A 21,507-nucleotide genomic window follows, 5' to 3' on the forward strand; every position below is an offset into this window, starting at 1 on the left:
CTGCTTTGCGAAGCCTCTGCAAAACAGCCTTGAGCCTACTGGCCAACACTTCTGGGGATTCCCCTGCAATAAGAACATCATCAAAATAAGGGCAGATGCCCTGAATACCCTTGAGTGTATGCTCCATGATTCCCTGAAAAGTACCCGGTGGAACACTGACTCCAAACTGTAAGCGTTTAACTTTGAAAGCCCCCCTGTGAGTCACAATCATTTGAGCCATGGCTGTGGCCTCATCAACCAGCAATTCTGATAGGCCTGTGCTAAATCCAGTTTAGCAAAAATAGTATCCCTTGCAAGAAGGGTAAAATATGGTTGACCACTGGGATCGAGTAAGCGTGTTGCTAGAGGGCTTTATTTAGTGTGCATTTATAATCAGCGCAAATGCAAACTTCTCCATTGGCTTTAAGTGGGGTGACTATAGGAGTTTCCCACTCCCCACCATCAACAGGCTATAACACGCCCTGTTCTACCAGCTTATCAATTTCGGAATCAATTTTATGTTTTAAGGCAAAGGGGACCCTACGAGGCTTAACCCTGATTGGAACTACGTTGGGATCAAGCTTAAATGAGATAGGTGGGCCTGTGTATGTTCCAAGGGTTGAATCTAAAACATCCGCGTGTTCCTCACACACTGAGGCGAGGTCTGCAGTTTCTGTCTGGTTTATGCCAGTAATCTGAATACCTAAGGCATCAAACCAATCGAGTCCAATGAGACCTCTGCCCCCCTACTACTATGACATCCAGGTGCCCCAAAAAGTTTAAACCAACAAGGTGGCTTCTCCCTTAACTTTAACATGTGTGTTTTGAAAATCCATTAGGATTATATCTGAGGGTCTTAGTTTGGCCCAATTGTTAGTGCGCCTACACATGAAGTTAAAAAGTGTCTAGAGAAATGATTGAGACTGCAGTTCCATCTTACATGGAACTCCTTGTAGCTCTACCATGAGCTTAAGTTTGGGTTTGAGGGGGTGTTGAGCCCTGGTGCAGCATACGCTTCTATGGCTTCTGAAGAATCCCACACTAACTGGGCCCTGGGCCCCAGTACCTCTCCTAGTCGGTTCTTCCAACTGGTGTTTGGGTGGCCGGTCTCTCTGTCAGGCTCTGCAAACCACCATGATGTGGCCTGTCCTTCTGCAAGCTCTACATGTGGCTGAATGAAATCTGCAGTTGGCGCGAAAATGGCTGCTGCTGCACCCCTTACATCTCGGTAAGAGAACTGCCTTGTAATTGTCCTCTCATGGCTGGCCGTTGCAGGGTGGCACGTTGGGTTGCTTTTGGAGTCGGTTGATTTCAGGATCTTCTTCCTCAGAGAGTTCTTCGGTGTGTTTGGTGTCCTCACAGTGGACCGTTTCTTCTAACTTTGTCAATTTGGTGGGCTGTCCAGTTTGAACGGCGCCCCTGGGAGCTTCATCGGCTATCATCTCATCTTGTGCTTTGGAGAAAGTTAAATTTGGCCTAGCAAATAGTCTCTGCTGAAGTGTTCTGTCCCATAGCCTGCAGACGAGCCGGTCTCGTAGTCGCTATTCTAAATTTGAAAACTTGCATAGACGTATGGCCTGCCTTAGGCCCACTATGAACTCCAACGCTGACTTCCCGGGAAGCTGCACTCTTTGGTCAAACTGGAACCACAAAGTTATCTCAGACATCTTGGGCTGGAAGTGCCCGGTTAGCCTCTTTTTGAGATCTGCATAAGAGACTGCTTCGATTGGTGTTGGCGCGAAAAGGTTCTCGGCTAAATCAAAGGTAGCAGGACTGCACACGCAGAGTAGCGTTGCAGCCTTCAGCCCTTCTTCCAGGATCTGATTGGCTCTGAGGTAGTTTTCTACTTGCAATAGATATGATGGCCATTCCTCCGGTGTTTCACGTCAAATTCTTGCAGTTGCCAACCTTTGGCATTCTTTCTTTCTGGTTCCTGCGTTCTTCCGGATCCTGCTTCAGGCTCAGGGAATGAGTACACTGAGCACGAGGTCACTATCGTAGTTGCTAGCTAACCTTGGGGGGGGGAATGCCTCTTCCCTCCGGCATGTGCTGCCTTTCCCTCGAAGACTTCAGCTCTTTATTCGGTGAAGCAGGATCCCACCTTTGTCGCCACTGTTAAATAGCAGGTTCTTTGGTGCAGGAATGAAGATGTGGAACAGAGTACAGGATAACTCATTATTTATTTCTTGCTGGAACTGTACTGGGAAATGTCTGCAACTAGCCACAATATATAGTCTAGCCCCTAAGCGGCAGCCAATAGGTTTGAATCAACCATTGCCACCTGGAGATAGCCAATTGCAGCACAGGAGACTTAAAGTCTGGGTTGCTGGAGAGCCGTTAGCTGCTCCAGCAACCCACGTGGTGTTTCACAAGAGCCCAGTACATAACAAGTCATTCATTGAAATGTTGGTGAATCCAACTGAAGGGACTTTATTATGCTTATGGTTGATATATCTATCTATCTATCTATCTATCTATCTATCTATCTATCTATCTATCTATCTATCATCTATCTATCTATCTATCTATCTATCTATTATTTAATAAACTAATACATTTCAAAATGGAAAGGATTTGTCTTAAATGAACTATGAAGGACAACAAACACAGTGGCAAAGGAAAAAAAATTCTATCCACTCCATAACTTTCTCATTCTTTACCCAATGATATAGTCCACAGACTGTCACTTTTTTTGCCTCTCATCCAAAAATTTATATTGCTAGAAATGATGGGAAATGTAATTTCACTTCAGGCACAAGCAATGTCAAAACCAGCTCCAATTTAGGACTCATCTATGGGGATCTAATATAAGAGAAAATTCCTAGCAGGGCCAACATTTAACATTAGGCAGGGTTCAAGGCTATTGATTGATTCCTTGTCATTCAAAGAGAGCCCTAGAATTAAGTGACACCATCTTACAGTGTCACCAAACTCCATAGTTCTGGCTGACCTTCCCCAGGAGTCTCCGGAGACAAGAGGCCAGAAGTCATTTCCCTTGTTATTGAGCTATTTTCCTCCCGCATCATTTTCTGGATATATCCTCACAGGAGGTACCACAACCACTACAGAACAGGGTCCCAAGCGTGATTCTGTGGTTTTTCACTAACATGTTTTTCTCCTGCTAACCACCCCTGACATGCATCAACAAAGAAGTTTAGGGCCCCCAGTGGAAAAGTTGCTTCTCCCTGTAATAATCACCACCCCAAGTTTCTGCTCCTTCTCCAGTGACTGTCTTTGATGTACACATCAGACTGCAGCAACATGGAAAAGATCCTTCATCAGAAAAGGATAAATATCTTAGGTCGCATTTGTATGGCACACGTTTTCAGACAGAAAGGGACTGTGCTCTTGAATGTACTTTTCTTCCTTTTCCAGGTGAAGCTCGTCTCTGTCTGAATCAGGAAAGCATTTCCAACTTGTGAGAGTGCTTTGAATTCTTCTAACTCATCTTGTTCTTTTTGTTAAGAACTGATTCACCCCATGAATTATGGACCTTCTGCTTCTGCTTCTGATGCTGCTGGTATCCCAGCGAGTCTCTCAGAAGCTTAGAATGAAATGCCCGCTGAGTTTGGAGCACCAGGATGGAAAACAACCATGGAGCTATTACAGTCCGGGAGACCATCTCATTCCTATGATCAACACTGCAACAGAAATATCACATATAATGTTCCCTTTCAACAGTCCTCCTTCTAATCCATCTCATTCGTAAGTTGTTCAGAGTGATGGAGTTTCGTTCCCTCTATTTGCAGTTTTAATACTCTCCTTTTTTTCTTATTTCACTTAACTCTACTGTATATTACAGGATCTGTTTAATTTCCTGAATGGTTTTGATTTCCGCGCTTTTCCTCTTTTATCTTATTTTGTGAAAGACTGAAATCCAAAAATGGGACGGAAAACAACCTGAAGGAAGTTGAGATTATTTTATTCTCCCTGTACAATCCTGGGTTCATCACTTAGCTACAGAACCAACAGATCCTTGGTTTGGGATCAATGTTGGCTTAAGGGTCAGTAGGTTTGTGGAGACAAAGAGGAGAGAATTTTTATGAAATTTGTTATTGCTGTTGCTGATAATAACATGAACATTTTTTTCCAGTAGGCTTTCTTTTGGTTATTCAGAAACCTTACGCTTCATTTTTGCCATTCAACTTATCAACAAGAATCACCAGCTCCTGCACAATCTCACACTGGGCTACAACATCCACGACAACTATTTTAGCACTTTACACACTTCAGATGTCTTGCTGGACATTCTCTCCACTGGAGAAGCCAACGTCCCCAATTACAGCTGTGGAAGGAAGGAGAACCTCCTGGCTCTTATTGATGGAGCTGCCAGGGACATCTCCATCCAGATGTCAATGTTAGTAGGCATCTACAAAGTCCCACAGGTTTGTGTGTGTATTCCTCTACCTGAGTGGGATGGTGATGGGTGAGCAATAGATCCAACCACATCTATTCTATGGAAGTCAAGAGCTCCATATTAGAGACTATGCCAACTATGTTCTAGCCTATTGTTTTCATGTTCAGATTCATCATAAATGTCCTGAAGAACAATAAGGTCCCTGGAGAGGACTTTCCAATGCATATTCAGATATTCAAAACATATTTCTATTTATTTATTTATTTATTTAATTATTTAATTATTTATTTATTTATTTATTTATTTATTTATTTATTTATTTTTATTTATATACCGCCCTTCTCCCGAAGGACTCAGGGCGGTGAACAGGGCAGATGTATAAAATACAAAAAATACAAAAGTTAAAAAGGAATTAAACATAATGCCCAAGTAAAAACGATAAATACAAATATTAAGAGCAATAAAAAACCCAACCCACCCCCTATCAGGCCAAGCCGGCTTGTTCAAACAAATGTGTTTTCAGATCGCGTCAGAAGGAGCGGAGGGCGGGCGCCATCTGGAGCTCAACCGACAACCGATTCCATAGCTCCGGGGTGCCCACAGAGAAGGACCTCCCCCTGGGGGCCACCAGACGACATTCTCTGATCGGTGGCACCCTGAGGAGGCCCCCTCTGTGGGAACACACAGGGGCCCTTTATTGTTATAGTTATGCTGATAATTTATTTTTATCATACTCATAAATTGGATTGTGTAGGCTATTAAAAAACCTTTGCTCCCACTGATATAATCATTCAATGATTATTGATTAATCAAAGTTATGGTCTTTCAAAAGCAACATCACAGCCATAGATGCCTATTTGATGGTGAGCCAACAGAGCAAGCGACACTTTCCTTCCCATGGGGTAATTTTCACTGAGACTGGATATTGCTTCCCACATCATCAAAGGTGCCACTTAGAGAAAAAAGCACAAGTGAATTTATTACTTAAAAAAAACCACATAGCTATCCAGCTTTCTTTCCATTTATTAAAGTATATAATGCCAAACTTACCCCAAGCCCTTATATCAAACTGAAGTTTGGGGCTTAATACGCATCACTAAAGGAACAAACCCAGTGACAGCTTCTGAGATGTATCTTAAGGATGAATAAAAGGACTTCAGCTGCTGCCCTCAGAGCTGAATTGGGAATTTATGCAATATATGTCTAAAATCAGTGTATATAATTATTAGTGTACAATTAAAACTATGGAAGACTTCCAATATTCTCTCTGCTAGAACTATAACATTTCAATTAAAGGCATCTTGGATTGTAAAGGTAAAGGTAAAGGTAAAGGTAAAGGTTCCCCCGCACATGCGTGCTAGTCGTTTCCGACTCTAGGGGCCGGTGCTCATCTCCGTTTCAAAGCCGAAGATCCAGCGCTTGTCTGAGGACGTCTCCGTGGTCACGTGGCCGGCATGACTAGACGCCAAAGGCGCACGGAACGCTGTTACCTTCCCACCGTAGTGGTCCCTATTTTTCTACTTGCATTTTTACGTGCTTTCGAACTGCTAGGTTGGCAGAAGCTGGGACAAGTAACAGGCACTCACTCTGTTATGCGGTACTCAGGATTCGACCCGCCAAACTGCCGACCTTCTGATCGACAAGCTCAGCGTCGTAACCCACTGAGCCACCGCATCCCTTATATCTTGGATTGTACAACTGGCAAATTATATTGGGAGGTGTGTTCTCCCTTTCTTTTGTACAACTGGTGAACACTTCTATTATTGGAATGTGGAAGGTCCTTCCTCAGCTAATACTCCCAGGAAAGCAGAACTCTTGAAACTGGCATGGATTCAACAGGAACTTTTATTGAGAGACGGTGAAGGCAGAAAGGCAAGGCAAAATCTAAAGAATTCCCACACAAAACATTCTATTAAAACTTCCCTTCTCAAACCCCTCCCCAGTACCCAATTGTCCAGTTTGTTTCCAGCCAATCCTCAGGTGTGAAGTTGTTATGGGAACTGGAATAATGGGACAGTTCCCAGGCGTTGCAGTGGAGTGGAGGTCAGGCTGATGGCCCCAGCATATTCCTCCCCCTTTTCAACACCCAAAGAGATACATCAAAGATGGAGAGAACAAAGTAAAGGAAATACATCTGTCAGCCTCACCTCCCCCTCCCATCAGAATGGCAGGGGACAAAATGTCAGTTGTCAAAGAAAGGAAGAGATGAGTATCTTGGACCGAACATCACACCAATGATCTATTGGGATCCATATATTAAAATAATATATATCCTGGGCCATCAGAATTTAAAAAATACATATAATACAGCCCATTGTATGAAGAAAACAGTTCAGTTGAGATCTGGATATGCGGATATGATTATGGTAAATTGTAGGAATGATACAGAAATAACTTCAATTCTTTATTCTTATTCTTTCATTCTATTTTTATACAGAAACTTATTAATGGTCTGTGTTCTACATTATGTATTTTGATATGACATAATGGCTAGTCAACAATAAATTATTGTAATATGTCTGTGAGAATTAATAAGAAGTTATTAAAAACTAGCATTTGGGACTTGATCTGACTCCAAATATAACACAGCATTTTTAATTCCTTTTTCAGATCAGCGTTGAACCTGTTTCAGAGGCTCTGAGTGATAAAAGGAAATTCCCCTTTTTCCACCAGATGCTCCCCAAAGAAGGGATCAGTTATCCAGCAATTGTCCAACTGCTGCTCCATTTTAGATGGACCCTGATTGGCCTCTTTGCTTCAGATACAGAGGAGGGAGCAAATTTCATGAGGACTTTTACTCCTGTGCTTGTCCAGAATGGAATTTGTATTGTTATATCACAACAACTTTCAACAACTGGTCACACAGCAGCCCTCAGGGATGTCCTCTCTAAGTGGAGACAAGTCAATGTCTTTGTTCACTTTGTAGAATATGTTTCCATTTGGAACACAATTCTTCCTTTCCATTTAGCACTTAGGCGTCTGCCAGGACCCATTGAAGGGAAAGTCTGGATTTTGACAGTCTTGGGCCATTTCACAATTAGAAGGGACAAACTTCTCAAATATGTCCATAGTATTTGGGCCTTTTTTTTGCAGAAGAAAACTAAGCAAATATATAATTCACTTCAACCATATTTATTTTTGAAACCCAAGGTTGAAGATGAGTATTTTCACTGTTCTCTTTCAAAGCACATCTTTTCTGTCAAAGGCCGGAGAAGATGCACCCAGAAAGCCCCACTGGAGACCCAGGAAAAAAGGAACAGGATCCAGATCCAAAATTACCCCCATTTGTACAGTATCGTTCGGACTCTGGCCCAGGCCTTGAGTGCTGCATATTCCTCCAGATCCAGGAGGAGAAGCAAAGAGGTCAAAGAGAGATTGGAGTATCCAAGGCTGCAGCCGTGGCAGGTATGTGGTACTGAGCAGGATCCATCAAAGTTGGTTACTTTTAGAAATCATCCAAAGGAGATGCAGAAGAATCATCTGAGCCTCTTTGTATCACAAAAGGGAAAGAATGTTGGCCAATTTAATTATTCATAGAGATAATATTCCAAAGATCACTCAGAGGATAATGTTCCAAAGAGAAGGCATCATGACAGATATATTTTGATATTAAAAATTGCTAATTTTTAAAAAAGTTGGATGCATTTTAAATAATTCTATCTTATGGGTTTATGATTAGATTATGTACAATTCTTACCTTCATAAATCTGAAGGAGCCCCTGAGACTATCTAGCCCAACCCCTCCTGTCTGCAGGAATCCCAATCAATCAGAGAAGGTATTAAGTATTAGGTTCTGACATGTAGAGAAGATGCCAGGCAGATGAGTACAAACCAACTAATGTTTAATTAGCAGTCATTATCAGTACTGAGGGGTTAGGGAGTACAAGCAAGCTTATATACGTTCGTTCAGCCAATCAGATTGAACCTAACAATCCTGCCACTAAAACACCCGCCAGAACTGTTAGAGTTCAAACATGTGAATAGCTGTTTCCCAAAACCTAATACACAACACCCCTTTCCCCTATCAAGGATCAGACAGTATACTTTATAACACTCCAACTTGGCATCTTACACTTAAACTTTAATACAATGAATGATTGACCCCATTCAAGGTTATATTCTTCTGTGATCCTTTCTCAAGATTATAAAACTCACTCCCAACCACCAACATTAATTCTGAGTGATTGACCCCACTCAAGGTAATATCTTTATCACCCATTTTCAGGGATTATGAGCTTTCCCCGTATTTGGTTAAGTGATTGACCTCACTCAAGGTAGACGTTTTGTCAAACGCGACCTTCTCGGACGTGTACTTATGGGTTGCTGTACCAATCGGGTTTCAGGCCCAGGTACAGCATGGAGACAGCATTGGTCGCGCTGGTGAATGATCTCTGGCGGGCTCGGGATAGGGGTTATTCCTCTGTCCTAGTCCTATTAGATCTCTCAGTGGCTTTTGATACCATCAACCATGGTATCCTGCTGTGACGTCTCCGGGGGTTGGGAGGCACCATTTTACGGTGGTTCTCCTCCTACCTCTCGGGCCATTCGCAGATGGTGTTGGCAGGAGGACAGAGGTCAACCCCAAGGTCCCTTGATTGTGGGGTGCCTCAGGGGTCGGTCCTCTCTCCTCTCCTGTTCAACATCTTTATGAAGCCACTGGGTGAGATCATCTGTGGTTTCGGGGTGAGGTATCATCAATATGCAGATGATACCCAGCTTTTCATCTCCACCCCGAACCAACCCAGTGATGCCCTCGACGTGATGTCCCGGTGCCTGGAAGCGGTACGAATCTGGATGGGGAAGAACAGGCTCCAGCTCAACCCGGCCAAGACCGAGTGGCTTTACGTATCGGCATCTTGTGTAGTCCAAGATCTTCCATCTTTGGTTATGGGGGAAGAGGTGTTGCCTCCTGTTGATAGGGCGCACAACTTAGGCGTCCTCCTGGATGCACGATTCAGTTTAGAAGATCATGTTGAGTCATGGCCAGGGGGGCATTTGCATAGGTTCGCCTGGTGCGCCAGTTGCAACCCTATCTGGACCGAGATGTTTTACGTACGGTCATTCATGCACTCGTCACCTCCCAGGTAGATTACTGCAATGCTCTCTACATGGGGCTGCCCTTGAAGACCACCCGGAGGCTTCAGCTGGTGCAGAATGTGGCTGCACAGGTAGTGATGGGAGCATCCCAATACTCCCATATTACACCCCTCCTGCATGAGCTGCATTGGCTACCGGTTGCCCTCCAGGTGAGATTCAAGGTGCTGGTTCTTAACTATAAAGCCCTACATGGCTTAGGCCCAGGATATTTGCAGGACCGTCTGCTGCCAGGAACATTTTCCCATCGCCCTGTGAGCTCACACAGAGAGGGCCTCCTCAGGGTACTGTCGGCCAGACAGTGTCGGCTGGCAACCCTCAGGGGAAGGGCCTTCTCTGTTGGGGCACCTGCTTGGTGGAATCAACTCCCCCGGGAGCTACAGATGGCCCCAGACCTTCGGTCCTTTCGCTGTGTCCTTAAGACATATCTTTTCCAACAGGCCAAACTGGACTGATGATAATGGGGTTTTTAATTATGATTTTAAATTTTTTATTGGTTTTAGTGGGACTTTGACACAATTTAATTCTTTTTTAATATTTGTATTTATTTGTATTTTATTGTTGTTAGCTGCCCTGAGTCCTTCGGGAGATAGGGCGGCATACAAGTCTCATTATAAATAAATAAATAAATAAGATCACAACAGACCGTTCTGTTCTGCCAGTATCCTTGTACTGACAAGTGGTACACAATGACCCAGTATGCGTCTACGAATAGACTTCTCCTGTAAGTTCCCTTACAAGATGAAATATACAGATAAATTAACAAAATTCAGAAAACAAGAGGCATGTTTTTCCTACTAGAATTCTTTACATACCTCTTTCTCTAATTGACCACGTAATCATTATTATATGCAGGTGGTCTATGAGACTCTGAAGGATTTCTCTGGCTGGCCGTGTCAGGTAGGCCCACCCCAGAGTCAGGTCCTGAAACAGGATCAGCACAGTGGTCTGTGATGATGGGTTGATCCACTTGTTGCAGGGGTTCCTGTTGCACCTCTGCCTCCTCTGGATCCTCCTCAGACTGGAACTCAACTGAATGCTGAAATTGCTGGTAGGGTGAATAGGAGCTAACCTGTGTGTCAGCTTGAGAGCTATGTGAGGGATTGTCACTTACGGTTAGTGACCGTTCTGGAAATCATTTCCTTAATTGATTGATGTGCCGTCTCACTAGATGCCCTCCCTCCACCCCTACTGTGTAAGATAGGGGCCCCGTTTTGTCAACCAACCTCCCAGGAACCCACAAGTGTCCCGGTCCATAGTTCCTGGCCCAGACCATGTCACCTGGTTGAAGTCCCCTTGGGGGCTTGGATTGAGCAGCATCGGATGCCACTCTGTCAGGGAGCAGTCTGTCCAGTTTGGTGATGAGGCATTTGCAGGGCTTTTCCCCGTGGAAGTACAAGGTGTGGAGTGCTGGCAAAGTAAAAATTCTGTGAGCCTGTGATGCCAGTCACCTGTGATGATGCACTTTAGTGAGTCTTCAGTTGTTCTCACCATCCGTTCTGCTTGACCGTTGGATGACGGGTGGAAGGGCACGGAAGTGGCATGTCTAATCATGTTTGTTCTCAGGAAGGCCTGAAATTCAGCAGCGGTAAATTGAGTCCCATTATCAGATACTATGACATCAGGAAGCCCATGAGTGGCAAAAAGTTTCCTGAGTACCTGGATTGTTTTGGCCGAAGTCATGCTAAAGACTGGAACAACTTCCAGCCATTTTGAATGACTATCAACAACAATTAGAAAGAACTGCCCCTGAAATAGGCCAGCGTAATCGATATGTACTCTGGACCAGGGCGTGTGTGTTGGCTCCCATCTGTGAACAGGTGCCTGAGGCATCTCGGGTCTAGACCTTTGACAAATATCACACCCATGTACCTGCTCTTCAACAGCCTTGTCTAACCCAGGCTACCACAAGTAGCTCCTTGCTAACACTTTCATGCACACTATGCCAGGGTGTCCCTCATGTAGAGACTGTAGTACCCTATCTCTTAAGACAGATGGTATGATAACCCTATTTCCCCATAGTAAACACCCTTTGTGGGCTGATAAATCATGCCTTCTTAAAAAATAAGCTTGGAATTTAAGACCCGGACTTTTGTCTTACCACCCTGTGAAAACCCAAGATAGAACTCTGCTCAGAATCTTATCTGAAGCAGTTTCAGCCGCTATGTCCCCTGCGTGAAGGGGAAATCCTGGTAACTCTTGAATGGACAGTATTTGAGCAGCAGGGGCTGGATCTGGATCAACAGATTGTAAGGGAAGCCTACTTAGGCCATCAGCATGGCCCATTTCTTTCCCAGGTTTGTGAATTATTTTAAAGCTATAAGCAGATAAAAATATGGACCATCTAAGCATCCTTTATGTTTTCAAGGTTATGTTTAATTTCCTCACAGTTTGACATTATTGTTGTTTGGATTAGTTGCAACATAGCTTAGATCTCATTCTGGAAGGTATTTGTTTTTTTCTTGGTATATTCTTTCTGCAGATCTCTGGTTTTCCATGATAGCCAAAAATCAGGATTTTCCTTTCTTTGCAGATGGCTTTAGAGTCACAGTTGAGTTAGTATTTGCAATCCAGAAAGGTCAGTTCTTTTTTTTAAGAGTTTATAATTCTCACTTTATAGAAAGCCCAAGACATTTCCTTTTTTTGTCACAGCTCTTCTTTGTTATTAAGACATTGAAGGTCATCAAGATCAAATTTATTTTTTCTTGGGCCTTGCCAGTCTCTATAGTAGAGCAGCTGTTGTAATATTCTCATCCACCACTAGATGTCAGCACCAGTTCTTTCAGTAATAAACACTTTACTTCTATTTTGATGATATAAAAAGAAAATAGATTCCACCGATTTCAAACTTATCCAAATTAAGTCTTACATTCTTTTTTATATCAGTATATTTCTATTCCCCCTGAAAGGTTTAATTCGCTGCTTCTGTCTGCAGGAATGTGGGGCAAAATTCCCCCTCCTTCTCACTTTTGGAGGCTTTTTGCTTCTTGGGGTTTTTCTTTTTTTTTTCTCCCAGGAAATCAATTTTCAAATAGAAGAGAGAAAATCGCTGTTCTTACCCAGTTCCAAACATTTTGTTTACAGTCAGCTTGTAGCAGTACTTTTAGACTTTGGTTGCTTGTAGCTTGGGCTAGACTCAGAGGTTGAGCTAGCCTCTTCTCCTGCTTCTTTCTGGATCGACCACCATCTCTCCGCAATTGGCAGGACTTCCTCCCTTCTGTGTTTCCTCTATGGGGCAACTTCAGGCCCATTTAGTTTCCCCTGGCAGGCAGAAATCAGCCATAGGAGCCCCACAATCCCTCTGCTACTGCACTACTGGTGTCAGAACCCACCCCAATCCACATCTTAGGAAAGAAGAACTCTTGGAGACGAGATTGTCCAAACGGGAACTTTTACTAAAACCTTGTTGACAGTGGATAATATAGACAGGATATGGAAACTGTCTCACAGATCGATACTTTTAAAGTGTCCCCGAGTAAAAACCCCTCCCCCCAGTCCATTCGGTCAGTCCCGGATCAGTCAAGTTTCAGGTGTCAAAACCCCTGTGGGAAAAGAGAAACACCAGTACATTTGCAGCATTATTACTTCCTCCCTTCACATTCCATTCGGAGATACAACCCAGAATTCCCCGCTCCCTCTGTCTTCTCTTTCCCTCCTTGAGAATGGCAGAATCCAGTAAGGGGGTGAGATTTAGGTTTGTACAGATAGGGAGTTAGAAATGAAATATAAATGGATTCTGTCAACTGGGCAAAACTGAAAGTCAGAAATTATTATGTTTTTCCTGGAAGCTGGGAATGTTTTACTTTTTACTTTATTTTATTTCTAAAAACAAGTTCAAAACCAAAACACCAAAGTATTAAAAGCAAAGCAAAACAAAACCAAGCACAGTAAATAAGATATTAAAAACAAGATATTAAAAAGAAGGAGGTCCTGAAAGTGTTTCGCAGTGGAATCTTCCACCAGCCAAGCATCTACCAGTCAGGTTTTTTCGGAACCAACCTTTACTCAACAGGACAGTCCCTGTCCTCCCCTTTTTCTCAATGTTGTCCAAAGACAATGGGGAGCACCAGGTACCTTTCCATCCCTGGGGGGAACAGACAAAAGGTTATTTAATGTGGCTCCAGCACTGTCAGAGGTGCTAGCAGGTCCCACAGTAGATGAGGTCCCTCTCACAGTTACTGTTTTTGAGTCAGGTCTCACCTAATCTGTACTTGTACCTTTGATTTTTCCTGCCTAAACATAAAACTTTGCTTTTCTCCACATTGAAATTCATTTTGTTGGATAGGGCCCACTGTTCCAGTTTGGCAAGATCCTTGTGAATTCTGAGCTTGTCTTCTGGGTTCTTAGCTATTCCTGCCATTTTAGCTGCAAATTTGATGAGTTCCCCTTCTATTCCTTCATCTAAGTCATTGATGAAGAGTACTGGGTGTAAGATGGAGCCTTGTGGTACCCACTGCTTACTTCTCTCCAGGGCTTTTTTTCTAAAAAAAAAAAAAGGTGCTGGAACTCTCACCTTGTTAATCTTTTATTTATATAATTTTATTTATATATTTATATAATTAAACAATTATATATTCAATTCTTAACATACATTTTATTTATTGTATTTAAGGCAAATGTTCATAGAAAATTCCAAACTTTTGTCCAATTCTCATCTGGCAAATCTTCTTGACTCCTTTCCTTGCTCTTAGTATCTATGGCCGAATGTCGTCCTCTGAGTAACCACAGATCAACGTACTTTGAAGGATCGAAAAGTCTCAGAAGTGGTCCGACAAGTTTGATGAACAAAGGTGCTGATATTGTCTTAGTCTTTAATGAAGTTCTTGTTGAGGTGGCAATTAGATTCATCTGTGAAAATCCACGTTCACATTCACTTGAAGAAATAGGAATGGTATTCAGAGTCCGTATCAAATGCAACAGTTTTTCTGGATATGTCTTTTCGAGAATGTATTCACGGAATCCACGAATCATTTCTCTTTCATTTAGTTGCAGTCTGATTGATAAGTTTCTAATTTCCACTTCTCCAAATGTCAGTTGAGTATTAACATCTTCAGGCCAATGTTTCTGATCAAGTACGCGAGACCAATACGCCAACTCATCGTCTTTGCTATCAAGTAATCTTTTTTCAATCGACTCTTTCAATTTTGTATAAAATATACTTGGGTCAATGGGAGGATCCTTTCTTGAATCTCTTTTGTGAAGTAAAACTCCACGAAAGCAAAGATCACTTACAGCAGCAACAGCACATTTATAATAGGGCCCAAAGTTCTGTCTTCTTTCTTCAAAAACCTGTACCAGTATTTTTATTTTCTTATTTGCCTTATACAAGTCGATGTTGTGGTCTTGTAGATCCAAACTTAAATCTGACAATTCTTGGAGAGTGTCACACATCAATCCTAAGTCCAATAAAAATTCTGTAGATGTTATTTTTCTTTTCAAGCCATCATAAGTGCATTTATCATTTTTATCTCTTGTAGGATCATGCATTGCTTGTTCAAAATGATACACAAGGGATTCAAAATTATTCCATACAGCCAAAACTGTATGCAAACTAGATGACACCCATCGGTACTTAAAATTCTCAGCAGCTCAGTCCCCAGTAATTCTGCACATGAATGCAACTCTCTGCTATTCTTTGGTGAAGCATGGTATATGACATACAGTTTATCAATAAATGATTGGAATCTATTTGAGTCCTTCGGGAGAAGGGCGGTATACAAATTAAATTATTAAATTAAATTAATTCCTGAAGTTTCCTTGACAGCATCACCTACTGATAATTCTAGTCTGTGATTAGCACAATGCCAAACTATAATAGAAGGAAAACGTTCTGACAGCAATTTTTTCACTTCACTTTTACATCCCATCATCACAGCAGTGCCATCACATGCCAGAGAAATCAAATATTTTTTCAGATAATCTTCTGTCATCCCATAAGAGTAAAGACATTGGACTTAAGGAATCAAATATTCCTTCTGCTGTTACTTTTTCAAGTTCTACCAAGTCCAAAAACAAATTTACTGGTGAATTCATTCCCATACCTTCGATACAGCATCGAACAAATACTATGAGGGTAGTTTTTTTGCTTATTGTGGTTGATTCATAAATTATCAATGAAATTTTATTATTGGATCAAACAATTTATTTAACCATAGTTTCCCCATTTCTTCACTTATATCATTAACAATATATAATCTTAAAGGGCTTGCCATTGTGATAGAAGATTGCTACCACTGCTCCAGGGTTTGGCTAACTTAAATATGCATAGCATAATTAGATTTATTATTGCTGCTAAAGCTATGGATTAAAGGTAAAGGTAAAGGTTCTGTTATGACTCAGGGCCAGCCGGTGGGTCCGACAGCCGGCTCCGATGTATCGGATGACTCAGATGAGGGGGAGGAGGGAGACGAACCGGCTGATGATGGCTTGGAGGCTTTGCAGAGCCCTCAGCCGGGGACCTCTTCTCAGCTGCGTGAGCCCGATAGTGTGGAGGATGATGACCCACAGCTGGCCCTGTTCAAGGACGCCCGACGCAGGAGGCAGTCGAGCAGGAACAAACAAAGAAAGGCTGTGGGACTCCTCGGGAGGAGGCACAGGGAGACCACGCCCTGAACTCTAAATAAAAGGAGTGTTTGGGGAGGGGCTGGTTGCTGAAAGCAACCCTTCCGCTTGAGGATTCAAGTTCCTGTGTTTTTGTTTCTTGTTCTGTTAATTGACTATTAAATCTTGGCAAACGCTTTTCAGCCTTGGACGCTCTCCAGTCTCTTCTGTTTAAATAGGGGTTTGCCTTATTACAAGGCCAGAAGAGGGCTGGTTCAGAATAGTTTGCTTTCAGCCTCCCACCCCTTATTACTACGATGGAGCAGCTTCGTGCCGAGAATGCTCAGCTCACCCAGCAACTCACTTTGCTGGCAGCTCAGGTGGCTCAACTGCAAGCTCAGGTACATGCTGCACCCCCACCCAGGAGGAAATGTCAGATAGCTATGCCGGATAAATTTGCTGGTAATCCAGAACTGTTTCCTGCCTTCCTGGGACAATGCCAGCTTTTTATCAGCGTGAGAGCAGCTGATTTCCCCACTGACCGGGATAAGGTGGGGTTCGTGTTGAGTCTTCTGTCGGGGGATGCAGCTCGTTGGGGCACGCCTCTGCTGGCACAGCCTAGCCCTTTGTTGGATAACTTTGGGGGGTTTTGTGACCATATGCGCCTCATGTACGAGGACCCAATTAAGGCGCAGACCGCCACCCGACGCCTGAAAGCTTTGAGGCAGGGTCAGCGCCCCCTACAGGCCTATATCAGTGATTTCCGGCTGCTTAGCCAGGATTCCGCCTGGAATGAGGCTGCGCTCGTGGATGCCTTCCAGGATGGCTTGTCGGAGGAGGTGTTGGATGAGCTGGCCCGCGTGGACATTCCCTCAGACCTGAATGGGCTGATCCATCTTTGTCTGCGGATCGATGCCCGGCTGCAGCAGCGAAAGAGTCGCCGTGCCACCCCACAGACCCCTGCCGCTCCTGTTGTGCGTGAGCCCCCAGTCCAGAGGGAGGAGCCAATGGAGCTGGGTGCCGCCAGGTCCCGTCTCTCGGTGACGGAAATGGACAGACGACGATCGGGGGGGTTGTGTTTTTACTGTGGGGACCCTGGACATTTGGCTGCTTCTTGCCCGAAGAAGCATCAGCGGGCATCAGTGACCAAGCCTGCCCCGAGAAAGTCTTCTACTTTGCTGTCGGGAAACGGCCCGAGCCCGATCTAGACGGTGTGATAGATCGGGCGACCCACAACGACCACGCCGAGTGACGCCGTTCTGACGGTGCCTGTGAACCTCCATGGCATTTGATTTGGGAGGCACGTCTGATCCTTCCTGGCAAGCCAGAGGGGATTCCGGTCCATGCCTTAATTGACTCTGGGGCTACCACTAACTTTATGGACTCGGCCTTCGTGGCCAAATGGGCTGTTCCCCAGTGTCCGGTGGATCCGCCCATGCTTGTGGAGACCATCGATGGTCGAGTGCTCCTGTCCGGGCCTATTACGGCCGCCACGCAACCCGTGTGTATGGCCATCAGTTCTCATGTGGAGGCCATCCAGTTCTACATCACTTCGGAACTGCACTTCCCCGTGGTCTTGGGTCTGCCGTGGCTCCGGGCGCATGATCCACAGATCTATTGGTCTCAGAACTTGGTCACCTTCCCAAGTTTGCAGTGCGTGGACCACACCCGCCATATCTGTGCCGGCCAGGTGGAGGGTTCCCCAGGGGTTTCCTTGCCTCCCGAACTGTCCGACTTTGCTGACGTGTTCAGCGAGTCAGAGGCGGACCAATTACCCCCGCACAGGCCCTACGACTGCTCCATTGATCTAGTCCCTGATGCGCCTCTCCCAGTGGGGCGTTTGTACTCCATGTCGGAGCCCGAGTTGGCTGCATTGCGGGACTTCCTGACAAAGAATTTGGCTCGTGGTTTCATCCGGCCCTCGTCCTCGCCAGTGTCTGCGCCCGTGCTCTTCGTCAAAAAGAAGTCGGGCGAGTTACGGCTTTGCTGTGACTACCAGAAACTCAACGCCATCACGGTGCGTAACCGCTACCCGCTGACCCTCATCCCCGAGCTCTTGGACCGACTCCGGGAGGCTAAGATTTTCACGAAACTGGACCTGCGTGGAGCTTACAACCTCGTCAGGGTTCGGCCGGGTGATGAGTGGAAGACGGCGTTTGGTACTCGCTATGGACATTTCGAGTACACGGTGATGCCGTTTGGCCTGACCAACGCCCCCGCTGTGTTTCAGCATTTTATGAACAACATCTTTCGAGATCTGTTGGACCAGTTTGTCGTGATTTACCTGGACGACATCCTGATTTACTCCCCGTCGCGTGAAGTGCATCATCAGCATCTCCGTCAGGTCCTGCAGCGCCTCTGGAAACATCGGCTGTTTGCCAAGTTGGAGAAGTGCCAGTTCTACCAGGTGACCATCGATTTCTTGGGTCACCGCATTTCTCCTGAGGGCATCGCCATGGAACCGAGTAAAGTTGAGTCGTTGCAGAGTTGGCAACCCCCGCGTCGCGTGAAGGATGTTCAGCGACTTCTTGGATTCGCCAACTACTATAGAACATTCATCCCTGGCTTTGCTGCCTTGACAGCCCCCCTCACCCGGCTCCTGCAGAAGAAGACTCGGTTCCAGTGGAACGCCCCCGAACAACAGGCGTTCCAAGCTTTGAAGGACGCCTTCATGAAGGAGCCCATCTTGAAGCATCCTGACCCGCAACGGCCGTTTGTCGTGGAGGCGGACGCCTCCGACATTGCCATTGGGGCCGTGTTACTCCAGGCAACGACGCCCAGCGGTACCCTTTTCCCTTGCGCGTATCACTCCCGGAAATTGAATCCCTCGGAGCGCAACTATACCATCTGGGAGAAGGAGCTGCTGGCCATCAAGGCGGCGTTCGAGGCTTGGAGGCATCATCTGGAGGGGGCGCGGCATCAAATCGAGGTCCGGACGGACCACAAGAATCTGGAAAGCCTGCAGACCGCTCGGAATTTGAACCAACGCCAGATCCGGTGGTCCCTCTTCTTTGCGAGGTTTGACTTCCGGGTGCGGTACATACCAAGCGGGCACAACCAGAGAGCGGATGCTCTGTCCAGGAAGCCCGAGTACACCCGAGCGGAAGACAAGCTTCCGCCCAGGACCGTGATCCCCGTCGAGTCTTTTGCTGCGGTGCGGGAGCCGGTGGATATACGGGCTCGGATCCGGGAGGCGCAGCAGCAGGAGGCGTGGGTGGCTCAGCGGAAGGAAGAGGTGGGGCCAGATTCGCCTTGGTCGGTCACGGATGGACTCCTGTATTATCGTGACCGGCTCTATGTTCCGGGAGGGCCACTCAGGGGACTCGTCCTCAGCCAGTGTCATGATAACCCGGCTGCGGGGCATTTTGGCCTGTTCAAGACTCTGAACCTGGTCTCCCGTACCTTCTGGTGGCCCCGAGTCCGACACGACGTCCAGTCTTATGTCACCTCCTGCATCCCATGCAGGCAGGCCAAGTCAGCGACAGGGGCCCCGCCTGGTTTACTGCAGCCTTTGCCAACACCCAAGAGACCCTGGGGGGCTGTGTCCATGGACTTTTTGACGGATCTACCCCCATCCTCTGGCTTCACAACAGTGTTTGTGGTGGTGGACATGTTGACCAAGATGGCTCACTTCATCCCCTGTCGTGGCTTACCGTCAGCTTGCGCCACTAGTCGCATGTTCATCCAACAGGTGTTCCGGCTGCACGGCCTTCCAGATAGAGTCGTCTCCGATAGGGGGGCCCAATTTACAGCCCGCTTTTGGCAGGAGTTGATGCGGCCGTTGGACATCAAGGTTTGCCTCTCGTCCGCGCATCATCCTCAGACCGACGGGGGTACCGAGAAGGTCATCGGCATCTTAGAGCAGTATCTGCGCTGCTACGTTAACCTGCAGCAGGACAATTGGGTGGACTATTTGGCCATAGCCGAGTTTGCCTTTAACAACTCACAGCACACCTCCACGCAGATGACACCGTTCTTGGCCAACGTGGGTTATCACCCCCGGTTTTTCCCCCTTTCTCCCGTGGACTCACCGGAGCCGGCAGCGAATGAATTCATGGCAGAGCTACAGGCGATCCATCGGTTGGTGCGACGGCAGCTGGAGAAGGCCAAGGCCGACTACAAGAGGTTCGCCGATCGGTCGAGAAGGGATACGCCTCCACTATCGGTGGGGGATCGGGTCTGGCTGTCCACCCGGAACCTACCATCCACTCGGCCGGCGAGAAAGCTGGACCACCGTTACCTTGGACCGTTCCCAGTCGAGGCCGTCATCAACCCGGTCGCCTATCGTTTAACTCTGCCACGTTCCCTGCGCGTGCACCCCGTCTTCCATCGGTCCTTGTTGGTCCCCGAACAACCGGCTTGTCCACTTCGCCAAGCGGAACCTCCCCCATCAGGACCTCGTGATGGTGGCAGCACCCCCGAGTACGAGGTCGCCAGCATCCGGGATTCCCGCTGGCTGAAAGGTCGCTTCCAGTACCTAATCGAGTGGAAAGGGTACGGGCCGGAGGACTTCACATGGGAAGACGCGACCGCCGTTCATGCCCCTGCGTTGGTGACTGCTTTTCACGAGCAATTCCCATCCCGACCGCATCCGGATCGGCAGCCCCGGGGGAAGGGCCCTGCGGTGCGGGATAGTGTTATGACTCAGGGCCAGCCGGTGGGTCCGACAGCCGGCTCCGATGTATCGGATGACTCAGATGAGGGGGAGGAGGGAGACGAACCGGCTGATGATGGCTTGGAGGCTTTGCAGAGCCCTCAGCCGGGGACCTCTTCTCAGCTGCGTGAGCCCGATAGTGCGGAGGATGATGACCCACAGCTGGCCCTGTTCAAGGACGACTGACGCAGGAGGCAGTCGAGCAGGAACAAACAAAGAAAGGCTGTGGGACTCCTTGGGAGGAGGCACAGGGAGACCACGCCCTGAACTCTAAATAAAAGGAGTGTTTGGGGAGGGGCTGGTTGCTGAAAGCAACCCTTCCGCTTGAGGATTCAAGTTCCTGTGTTTTTGTTTCTTGTTCTGTTAATTGACTATTAAATCTTGGCAAACGCTTTTCAGCCTTGGACGCTCTCCAGTCTCTTCTGTTTAAATAGGGGTTTGCCTTATTACAAGGCCAGAAGAGGGCTGGTTCAGAATAGGTTCCCCCGCATATGCGTGCTAGACATTTCCGACTCTAGGGGCCAGTGCTCATCTCCGTTTCAAAGCCGAAGAGCCAGCGCTTGTCCGAGGATGTTTCCGTGGTCATGTGGCCGGCATGACTAGACGCCAAAGGCGCACAGAACACTGTTACCTTCCACTGTAGTGGTCTCTATTTTTCTACTTGCATTTTTATGTGCTTTTGAACTGCTAGGTTGGCAGAAGCTGGGACAAGTAACAGGCGCTCACTCTGTTACGTGGCACTCGAGATTCGACCTGCCAAACTGCCGACCTTCTGATTCTCCAATTAGTTTGAAATGCAGGCTTTCCCTCCTGTTCTAAACCCGCCATTTCTTATCATCTCTTATTTCAAAAGCCCTGAATTCACACACCATTACAATATAGT

The 21,507-nt window shown here is 46.2% G+C and overlaps 1 protein-coding gene across 1 annotated transcript in view; it reads left to right on the forward strand.

The window, feature by feature from the left end:
• The window catches only part of LOC310648031 (vomeronasal type-2 receptor 26-like), a gene marked incomplete at both ends in the record, with an annotated part of 85,943 nt that overhangs the window by 57,456 nt on the left and 6,980 nt on the right, over nt 1–21,507 (forward strand). Inside the window, 2 exons of the mRNA XM_083375661.1 lie at nt 4,096–4,364; nt 6,947–7,741. Coding sequence (XP_083231787.1) covers nt 4,096–4,364; nt 6,947–7,741 — 1,064 coding nt within the window. The remainder of the gene's footprint in view (nt 1–4,095; nt 4,365–6,946; nt 7,742–21,507) is intronic.

The sequence above is a fragment of the Vipera ursinii genome, assembly GCF_947247035.1.
Source record: "Vipera ursinii genome assembly, chromosome: 17".
Taxonomy (NCBI): domain Eukaryota; kingdom Metazoa; phylum Chordata; class Lepidosauria; order Squamata; family Viperidae; genus Vipera; species Vipera ursinii.